At 40.7% G+C, this 11,260-nt stretch overlaps 3 protein-coding genes across 5 annotated transcripts in view; 2 read left to right on the top strand and 1 right to left on the bottom strand.

Moving 5' to 3' along the window:
* LOC139561536 (equistatin-like) overlaps positions 1–11,260 on the top strand; it is a 143,764-nt gene that overhangs the window by 41,639 nt on the left and 90,865 nt on the right. The gene's annotated exons all lie outside the window — the stretch shown is intronic.
* Positions 1–11,260, top strand: part of LOC139561553 (equistatin-like) — a 37,099-nt gene that overhangs the window by 17,447 nt on the left and 8,392 nt on the right. The gene's annotated exons all lie outside the window — the stretch shown is intronic.
* LOC139561548 (ladderlectin-like) lies at positions 29–3,170 on the bottom strand. 2 transcript variants are annotated; one of them, XM_071378764.1, is made up of 6 exons: positions 3,054–3,170; positions 2,068–2,133; positions 1,827–1,927; positions 1,239–1,415; positions 399–507; positions 29–258 (listed from the first exon to the last, which is right to left on the bottom strand). In XM_071378764.1, the coding sequence occupies exons 2-6, from the start codon at positions 2,123–2,125 to the stop codon at positions 167–169; spliced, it is 537 nt and encodes a 178-aa protein (XP_071234865.1). In that variant the 5' UTR covers positions 2,126–2,133; positions 3,054–3,170; the 3' UTR covers positions 29–166. The 2 variants fall into 2 exon arrangements, with proteins under 2 accessions (XP_071234865.1, XP_071234866.1); XM_071378765.1 differs by having other exon boundaries at positions 2,068–2,130; positions 3,054–3,147.

Genomic DNA, 11,260 nt, shown 5'->3' with positions numbered 1-11,260 from the left:
TTCATGTTCAATAACTCATGAGACAAAATAGTGTCCACATTTTATTGGCTGCAAACAATTCGTCAACATTTGTGTAGTAACTGAGACTTCATTTAACAGCAACAAAGTATTTGACGTTACAATGAAGTATTAAGGATGCAGACACTACAGAATAGCATTGCTGCTTTTAATGTATAGTCTGGCGAAGAGGCAGGAGTCTCAGGGAGCACACCGAGGGCAAGCTCCTTCCACATATTTCATTGTGCCAACACTTTTGAGCTGAAGACGAAACACAACCGAAATATTCAGCTGTACACCGATAACAGTAGGAAAGTCTACATGAGAATAAATAGTTAAATGAACTAGGAATAAGTTTAATTTGATGACTGGATTAGTGAATGATACTGGGCTTATTGTACCTCCAAAGTTGATATGAATACAAGTCTTTCTGGCACCAGCAGCGGGCCTTCCTTTAGCCCAGTTCTGGTGATCAAAGTCGGAGCCATCGCTCCAGAACCACCGCCTGTCCTGAGGGGGGAAAGTGGGGTTTCAGAATACAAACTAAATGTAGTCCTTTCTATTCCACCTGCAAACAACAGTTAAAGCTACCACTACTTCAAAACCATCCGACTGGGACTGTTGCTTGTGTAAAGAACATGGAGCCTAATCCTCACATTTGCAATCATCCCAATACATTTCAAAGACCATAACTAGTCTACAACTGTTGAAGCTAGAAACCCCATACACACGTTTACAAGAAGACTGTCTGAAATATATTACTTTGAAACTAGAACCGTTTTAAATGTATAAAAGCCTCCTACTGAAGTTGACAGTTAAATACATTGAAGTAATTTAGTAGATTCATCTAGAATGACTTACAGGATCAATTAGGCTCAGGGTGTTACTGAAGGGCACATCAGATTTCACACAGTGAGCTCTGGGATTCAAACTAGCAGCCTTGCCTTTATTGGCCCTATGGTCTTAACAGCGAGGCTTCCTATCTCCTGGGCACTCTTGATATTTTATATGGAACCCATTACAGTAGCTGTTGAAAAGCAGCATCTACTCTTCCTGGGGTCCACACAAAGCATTAGGCACAGCACAGACAGAACTACATCAACAAATTACAGGTAGCCTACATGCCACACCTAACGTTTACATTTATTTAAACCAGGTTTGCTGTTCACTTGAGCAATTTGAGCTGGAACGGCGTTACTTGCAATAATGGCTCTATATGACGCTGTGCTTAATGGTCCCACCTTAACAGAATTAAATCCGCCAATCCAGGTAGGAGGGAAACCAACAGTCTTCACCAAGACCAATGCCTGTAGAAACTGATCCTCCTCGGAGCTGTGCACAGATGCCAGGTTTGCGCCAAGGTACTTCACAACGTTGGGTACAGACACCAGTTGATCACCAAGGGACACACAGTGCCTCTAGAGAAGAAAGTATTTATTTAACTAGGCAAGTCAGTTTAGAAAAATATTATCTACAATAATAGCCAAGCAATTAACAAACACATTTCATCTATTAGTCAGTCGGCCAGCCTAGCTGAGAATTTATCTTCTGGACTCTCAACCAAATATTGACCATCACAACTAACTCCCTTTTAAAAAATTTCTTAAAGATACTAGTTCATCTCTGTCTTAAGCCATTTCCTGTGGGTCCCAATATACAGGAGGCACAACACACTAAATATTCAATTTATAGAAAATTCCCATCTTAAAGGGAAGCTCAGTATTTCACATCAGTCATGTGTTGCCGTTTAAGAAAGTATCACCTTTAACGTCAGAGCTAATTTCAACAACACTTCCCCTATAAATTCACAGTAGATGTAAGGGTGATACCTCTGCTTCAGGCCAGCTCCTTGTAGCCTTTACAAACATTAAGCAGATTGATCCATATTTGGTCCAACCGGAAGGACACAAGTCTTCTTCTAGAATTGAATCTGTAAGGAGAAGTTACATGTGGATTTAAAGGCTATTGGAGACAGAACTACAAATCACAGCTACAATTTTATTTGTAGATCAGTCAGTCACCTCTGCTACAAGAAAAATACAGAACGAGTCAAGAAAAGTGGACCCTTACTTGCATCTCCCAGAGCAAAGGCAGCACTGAGAAGCAGAAGACTGGTCAACATGGTCATGGAGTCTCCTGAGAGAATGAAGCCATCAAAATCACAGATTCAACTCCATACAGTAGATTAGAACAGGAATATGTCTGCTTTCCTAAACACCAACCTAATCCCTAAGAAGGACTGAGGAGAATTTCTGGGCAGGTAATTCTCACCACTCAGACAGGAGTAATAGAGTTCTAGTTCCCAAATGTAGAAATGCCCTGCAGCTTTGGCTATTGCCAAATGTCAGAATACAGGCATTACGGTTGAACCATTTTCCATTCTGGTTCTTTTATTATCCAACAAAAAATAAAAAGCAGTACACAAGGCTGGCAGGTAAGGCTTAGTGGCTTGTAACACCAGTAGGTAAGGTGAAATGGCCATCAGGAAAGGCTGTGATAAGACGTCGTGGTGCTGGAGGGTACACACCACATTAACATACGACTGACCAGTAAGCTACACCACAGCCCAATATTAGACCTATTAATTAATGAAGCAAGATCAAAGGACATTCCATAGCAACAGCTAGCAGAACATGGTTCAATGAGGTACCTGCTAGCAGCATGTGTCCCACCTCTGAAGATCAATCCATAATACACTGGATGGTTCTGATTAGTCACCATGTACAGCACTGATCAATAACTACATTAGTTTTGAGAGGGGGGGGGGGGGTGAAAGTAAAAACAGCATTTCATAGTTCCTTGTTCACTGAGACACAGTGCAAAAGGCAACCGAGCAGAACAGTCTACAGGATTATAGATGTAAGACACATTCTGCTAGCAGGGATATTTTGGACCATGTCTCATCTCACAAGCTGTAACACTTCACTTACAGTTATATTAAAGGTAGCTAGCCCAGTATTAGACTCCATAACAATACACAAGCTAGGATGAACAGGATATTATGTCACAACGCAGGAATTTAAAACCATAGAGACGTTACAATAGCAGAAACTTACTTTAGCCAACCAACAACAGGAACAATAAAGAAACTGGGACACCACAAACACTGAACAATCCCAGGTTAAACATGCGGATTATATACCATAAGAATGGAAGAGGAATTGGTGATTAGCAGAGTGAGTTCAGGTGTGGTGAGTCAGCAGGAAAGGGGCGTGTCCAGAGGGTAATTGGGAGATTGTGGAATTAGCATTATCCTTCAAAACAAGTGCACTACATGTGTCCAGGGCAACATATTCACTATGGGCTCTGGTCAAAAGTAGTGCACTTCATAGGGAATAGAGGGCTAGTCGGGATACATTCACATACAGTATTAGATGAACAGATGTTGAAATCTCCCTTTCTGAAATGCCAGTTCTAACTCTCCCTTTGGCTGAGATTGAGTCCTACGTCTCCCTCCTCTCTTTTTTAAGGACCCATGCAGTCAGACCCCTCCCTCTCGAGTTTGGTGAGCAGGTTGGTGGAGATGGCGGAAGCAAAAGTGTCATTTGAAGTTGAAAGCAGGTTGAGTACAGTTAGTGAGAAAGATGAGTGGAGAACAGTGGAGTCCAAGAATGGAACAAAAAGGGTTCAAATTGTTGTGGAAAATGAGTCTGATTAATCGTTGTTTGTTGGACTACGTGATGTCATCACGTAACCATAAAGCGTCAATCCTTTAATTATAAAAGCAAAGGGTTTTATTTTGATTTGTATTATGCCCACTGCATGCAATTCTTTTTTTATAATGTAGCAGGCAATTGTTACATATTTTTTCTATGCAAACTCTCTAAATGTTGACAAAAAAAATAAAGCTGGAGGTCTGGAGGAGAGAGAGTGAAAGTAGGACCAGGGTTTGTGTCGTAGGAGAGGAGGCGGGGAGAGAGGTATGGGAGAGGGGATAGGTTAGAGGAGGAAGGGAGAGAGGTATATGAGAGAGGAGAGGTTAGGTGAGGAGAAGAGAGGAGGAAACATGATGGGTCAAGGTGTTAAAGGGATATTGTGAGATTTTGGCAATTTAGCTCTCTTTCTTTAGTTTTGAAGGACGTTTTTAAATGAACTACTGTAGCTTCAGCACAATTATTAACTATGAGATCGGGTGGCGCAGTGGTCTAGGGCACTGCATCGCAGTGCTAGCTGCGCCACCAGAGTCTCTGGGTTCGCGCCCAGGCTGGGCTGGGTTCGCGCCCAGGCTCTGTCGCAGCCGGCCGCAACCGGGAGATCCGTGGGGCGACGCACAATTGGCATAGCGTCGTCCGGGTTAGGGAGGTTTGGGCCGGTAGGGTTAGGGATCCTTGTCTCAGTATGTAAAAAAAAATGAAATAAAAAAATAAAAATGTATGCACTCTACTGTAAGTCGCTCTGGAAAAGAGCGTCTGCTCTTGGCCGGTAGGGATATCCTTGTCTCAGTATGTAAAAATATAATAAAATGTATGCACTCTACTGTAAGTCGCTCTGGATAAGAGTGTCTGCTAAATGACAAAAAAAGATCAGATCCCAAAGACTTCTAGTCATTGTGCTGACGCTAGTTAGCGATCCCTGGGAAAACTACCTTCAAAGTCCTTCAAATTGCATGCAGAGACAAAATCTGATTCTGGGTAAAATACAAAATGGTTTTAATTGCCACAATATTGCACTATCCCTTTAAGGAGGAAATAGCACCGGTTCCAATCCAAGTGCCATTTATCAAACTCCAGGCGGTGCTATGGTCAGATGACATGAAAATAGAGCTCTTTAGTCATGAACTTCAGTGGTGGTTTTGGTGTGGAAAAACAGAAGCATGTGCAGAGAAGTACCTCATACCTACAGTAAAATATGCTTCTGCATCTTTAACGTTTATGAAGTGATTTTGCTTCCCTGGTTCTGTGGCCCTTTTTAAGCTCAACGGCATCATAAACTTTATCAAGTACCAGGACATTATAGCCCAACTTACCACATTAGCTGACTTACCTAGTTAAATAAAGGTAAAATAAAACATATAGGCCTATGGGCTCAGCTACATGAGGTGTGGCACCATGATTTGAAGAAGTGGCCCAAAAAAGGTATGTGCTGTTTCTTGAATTCCACTGGGCATCATTCACTACTGATGGGCTAATATTGTCACCCATCAGACTATTCTTGATTTAATCTGGTCTTTAAATGTACTAAATCTGTTAAATTTGTTTTGATTTAGAATGGACAATTATCATGCATCTGTCTCGAAACAGGGGCAATAATGTATTTTTTTGTTTTCTAATTGTAGATGAAAGGCGTTGGAAGTAAGATGTAGAAGACTGACTGTTGTCTTTACTGTACTACAGGAACTGACTCACATTCCATTCAAATAAATACATGAAGAAATCCTGATATTAAACTGTTGTTTTACTTACTTCATTGTTGGTGTGACATGTTGAACAATGTATCTGAACCAGTTCATTTCTGGGAAGTGGAGGAAGGACTAGGACTGTTATGGTGATTGTATTACCACCACACCGGCAGTTACAGGACATGAAGGCAGTTAAATTCCACGTGACCATGTAGTAGTTAGGCTTCTCCAAGCTCTGATGATGCTGATGGTCATTAGTAGTCTACCACACTTGCTAACTGCCTGGTACTCAGCACTCTATTGTCCCTCTAATCACTCTGACATCAACTCTGATTGGTGGAAATCAAAGATGGACAGCTGAGAAGGGGGTTGACCTATACGATATAGAAGGTCACTTTCTCAGTTTAGGTCTTTAGGTTCTACTCTGTCTGCCCCTTAGATAGCACCCTATCCCCTCCGTAGTGCACTAGTGTTGACCTATACCCTACGTAGTGCACTACCGTTGACCAGAGCCCTATGTCAAAAGTTGTGCACTATATAGGGAATAGGGTGCCATTTGGGAGACAAGCCTATGTAATATATATATATATATATATATATATATAATGGTTACGATCACTCCTCTTAATCCTGGTCCATGGGACCCACAGGGGGTGCAGGGATTAGTTCCAACCCAGCACTAACACACTCGTTAACAGCTATAGTCAAGGTTTGATGAATAGTTGATCAGCTGTAGCCAGTCTGTTAGTTAGTGCTGGGATGGCTCTAAACTCTGCACAGGACCAGGGTCGTCCACCACTGATGACATCACTTCCGTGTTGACCTTGACCTTCAACCCTTGTTTTCCTGGTACTAACGTGACACAGAAATAAAGCATTGATTCAAGACTTTGTCTGTGTGTGTGATTTGATTGTTTTTTCACAAACCATGCTGTTCACAACAACCACTAGATGGAAGCAGAGAGAAGGCAAAGAACCCTGAAAACCTCGACATGACTGGGAAAGGGAAAGGGGGAACTAGTCAGTGTTACAACCTAGTCATTCAACTGAAATGTGTCTTCCTGCATTTAACCAACCCCTCTGAATCAGAGAGCGGGGGGGGACTGCCATAATTGACATCCATGTCTTCGGAGCCCAGGGAACAGTGGCAAGACAGGCGGTATATAGTGAAGTTACCCATAGATGCTGATCTGGGGTCAGTTTTGCATTTCCCCCACTAATGGTTAAGGTTAGGATTGGGGGAGAGGAAGCTGATTCTAGATCTGTATGTTGGGGGGGGACTTCAACATGGAAAAGATGTATAGTATAAGAATCTAATCAGATTCCTGTATGTTCTACCTGGAACTTGTCAAATACAAAATGGCAGCAAATACACTATCAAGAATCATACAATATTATTTTAATGGCTGACGTATGAGTGAGTCACATTTAGACTAAACCGAAGTGTTGCATGTTATGTATAAAAACACACGAAGAGACTTATCAGCTCAGCCTTCTAAGGTGTCAGATACAGACCGTGCATAGACCTTTTCAGGTGGCAGATGCTCTGATCCCCCCCCCCCCCCCCTGCATTTCATCACAAATTGTCAGCAAGCCTTCTAAAAACGTGATTGACATAGGGAAAAGAGGGTGGGCTATCAAATCTGGTCACATCTGTTTAGCGGGTGGAGTGAAATGCTTTTGTTTCTTGATCCGACATCACGGTAATACCTATATCAGCTGATCATTGATAACCTACATTTTACTAGGCAAGTCAGTTAATAACTTCTTATGGCTGGGGGCAGTATTGAGTAGCTTGGATGAATAAGGTGCCCAGAGGTGCCCAGAGTAAACTGCCTGCTACTCAGGCCCAGAAGCTAGAATATGAATAGTATTAGTAGATTTGGATAGAAAACACTTTGAAGTTTCTAAAACTGTTTGAATGATGTCTGTGAGTATAACAGAACTCATATGGCAGGCAAAAACCTGAGAAAAAATCCAACCAGGAAGTGGGAAATCTGAGGTTTGTAGGTTTGTAGGTTTTCAAGTCTTTGCCTATCCAATATACAGTGGAGATTTGGTCTGATTGCACTTCCTAAGGCATCCACTAGATGTCAACAGTCTTTAGAACCTTGTTTCAGGCTTCTACTGTGAAGGAGGAGAGAATAAGAGCTGATTGAGTAAGGGGTCTGCCAGAAGGCCATGAGCTCACTCAGGTGCGCTCCCGTGAGAGGTAGCTGCGTTCCAATGCATTTCTAAAGACAAAGGAATTCTCCGGTTGAAACATTATTGAAGATTTATGTTTAAAACATCCTAAAGATTGATTCTATACGTCGTTTGACATGTTTCTACGAACTGTAATGTAATGTTTTGACTTTTCGTCTGGCCTGCGCGTCGTGAATTTCGATATGTGAACTAAAAGCGCGAACAAAAAGGAACTATTTGGACATAAATTATGGACTTTTTCGAACAAAACAAACATTTATTGTGGAACTGGGATTCCCGGGAGTGCATTCTGATGAAGATTATCAAAGGTAAGTGAATACTTATAATGCTATTTTTGACTTCTGTTGACTCCACTACATGGCGGATTTCTGTATGGCTTGTTTTGGGCTCTGAGCGCTATACTCAGATTATAGCATGGTGTGCTTTTTCGGTAAAGCTTTTTTGAAATCTGACACAGCGGTTGCATTAAGGAGAAGTTTATCTAAAGTTATCTAAAGTTCCACGCATAACACTTGTATCTTTTATCAATGTTTATGATGAGTATTTCTGTAAATTGATGTGGCTCTCTGCAACATCACCGGATGTTTTGGAAGCAAAACATTACTGAACATAATGCGCCAATGTAAACTGAGATTTTTGGATTTAAATATGAACTTTATCGAACAAAACATACATGTATTGTGTAACATGAAGTCCTATGAGTGGCATCTGATGAAGATCATCAAAGTTTAGTGATACATTTTTATCTCTATTTCTGCTTTTTGTGACTCCTCTCTTTGGCTGGAAAATGGCTGTGTTTTTCTGTGACTAGGTACTGACTAAACATAATCAGATGGTGTGCTTTTGTCGGAGATTTTGTGGTGGGATTAACAACAAGTTTATCTTTAAAATGCTGTAAAATACTTGTATGTTTGAGGAATTTTAATTTTGAGATTTCTGTTGTTTGAATTTGGCGCCCTGCACTTTCACTGGCTGTTGTCATATCGATTCCGTTAACTTCTTGACGCACAGATCCCTTTAGCGGGATCATCTTCGTAAACAACCTCTGAATTGCAGAGCACCAAATAAATTAAAAATAAATATATATTTATAATCATGAAATCACAAGTGAAATATACCAAAACACAGCTTAGCTTGTTGTTAATCCACCTATCGTGTCCGATTTTGAAAATATGTTTTACAGCGAAAGCAATCCAAGCGTTTGTGAGTTTATCAATCACTAGACAAAACAGTAAGAACAGCTAGCCGCAAATTAGCTTGGTCACGAAATTCAGAAAAGCAATAAAATTAAATCGCTTTCCTTTGATAATCTTCGGATGTTTGTACTCACGAGACTCCCAGGTACACAATAAAGGTTAGTTTTGTTCGATAAAGATTAGTTTTATAACCAAAAAACGCCATTTGGTTTGCGCGTTATGTTCAGAAAACCACAGGCTCGTTCCGGTCCTGAAAGGCAGACGAAAATTCCAAAAAGTATCCGTAATGTTCGTAGAAACATGTCAAACGTTTTTTTATAATCAATCCTCAGGTTGTTTTTAACATACATAATCAATAATATTTCAACCGGACGGTGAACTATTCAATACTACAGAGAAAGAAAATGTCGAGCTACATCTCTTGGACACCTGACGCATTTTGATAAATCTCACTCATTTTTCAAAATAAAAGCCTGAAACTATGTCTCAAGTCAGTTTACCAGTTTACCTTGGGAACGTTATTTTTCCAAACATATAAATAGTGCCCCCTAGCTGAAATAAGTTAACGGGAAGTTAAACAGTTTAAAAACACATGACATAATTTCACAAATAGTTTCATCTTTAGTCATTCATTTCATTCAACAATTAGATGCAAGCCTCACAACTGAGACTCTTGTATAAACACAGTTATGGTAATGTTGCTGTATTGTCTCTCATGAGTTTCACAAACATTAAACTAAATGGACCGGGCGTAGCTGGATTCTCCCCCGACCGTGTACACATTCTCCAAAACATGGACATTGTTCAGTTCTCAAGTTCTATGATGGAGAAGAGGTTCCTTTGTTCTCCTGTTAACTTCTCACGAGTCACCAACCCTGATCCGGTAGCACCCCCCACCCCCCCCCCCACTGAGTAGCATAGCTAGCATAGCGTCACAAGTAACTTGTAGCATCTAAATATCATTAAATCACAAGTCCAAGACACCAGATGAAAGATACAGGTCTTGTGAATAAAGCCACCATTTCAGATTTTTAAAATGTTTTACAGGGAAGACACAATATGTAAATCTATTAGCTAACCACGTTAGCAAAGGAAACGATTTTTTTACTCCCAATAGTTTTTTCCTGCGTCAGTAGCTATCACTAATTCGACTAAATAAAAATATATATAGCCACTAACCAAGAAACAACTTCATAAGATGACAGTCTGATAACATATTTATGGTATAGCATAGTTTTTTTTTTGAAAAATGTGCATTTTTCAGGTATAAATCACAGTTCTACATTGCAGCTGCAATCTGAAATAGTGCTGACCCAGCCAGAACAATTACAGAGACCAACGTCATATAACGAATTACTCATCTTAAAACATTTCAGAAAAATACACAGCGTACAGATATTGAAAGCCCAACATCTGGTGAATCCAAACAATATTTCAGATTTATTAAATGTTTTATAACGAAAACAAAATGTAGCGCTAAATTAGCATAGCTATACCAGGCAGATTCGGCTAGGCGCCCACGGCCAGTTCACATGCACAACAGATATGATATAACATCGTAAATTGGGTCTTACTATGGCTGATCTTTCATCAGAATGTTGATCAAAGTGTCCTTTGTCAAGATGAGTCGTTGGTTCCGTTCAGAATTGTTCCTTTCCCACTCCATTTAGCACAGGTACTGGTCGAGTGGCACGGATCTCTCAAACGTAAATAAAATCAGACAACGGAACACCACAAAACTCCCGAAAAAATTCAAATAATCTGATTAAACTATATTGAAAAAACATACATTACGATGATCTGGTCACATGTATCAAACAAACTTCGAGACGGAGATAGTTTTCATCCATAATGGCCGCACAACAGAAGACAATCGCAGCTACAAGTCGCACGATTTAGAGAACCGGAAGTTGTCGGTCACGCCAAAGAATTAGCTCTCATATCACGTCAGTCCCAGATAAACAAGATATTTTTCCTCTGACGTCCTCTTGACACCCAGAGGAAGGCCAATGAGGTGTTTTTCGGGTCATAGGGGGCACGACCATATATAGGCAGAGCGTTGAAGCTGGCATACACATCTTGCTTTTTTCTTCTTGGTCATGGAAAGTGCTGTCAAATGACTTCTGTATCACTCAGAGACAAAATTGGTTTTAGAAACTAGAGATTGTTTTCGTTCCAATGGTATTATTTATATGCATATAGTAAGAGCAATAATTGAATAAGAGGCAGTTTAATCTGTAGAGCAAATTATGCTAATGGGAAAATAGCACCCCCTGTATTCTCAAGAAGTTAAACCTTCTCTCTGTCTATACAGCATGGCCCTGAGGAGAGAGACTCCTCTAGGAATGTATGACCTGCAATAACAGAGCCTGGGTGTAGGGGGAAGAGAGAGGTGGTGATAGAGAGAGATGGTGCAGAGACAAGGAGATGGTACTCGCTATCCCCAAAGAGGGCCACGTCATGACACTGCAGTGAAGTCTAAAATGCTGTCCATTTCACCACCATAGATAGTAGGCTACTAGGCC

This window comes from Salvelinus alpinus, chromosome 31 (genome assembly GCF_045679555.1).
Source record: "Salvelinus alpinus chromosome 31, SLU_Salpinus.1, whole genome shotgun sequence".
Classification (NCBI taxonomy): domain Eukaryota; kingdom Metazoa; phylum Chordata; class Actinopteri; order Salmoniformes; family Salmonidae; genus Salvelinus; species Salvelinus alpinus.
This window is presented reverse-complemented; position numbering and strand designations above follow the sequence as displayed.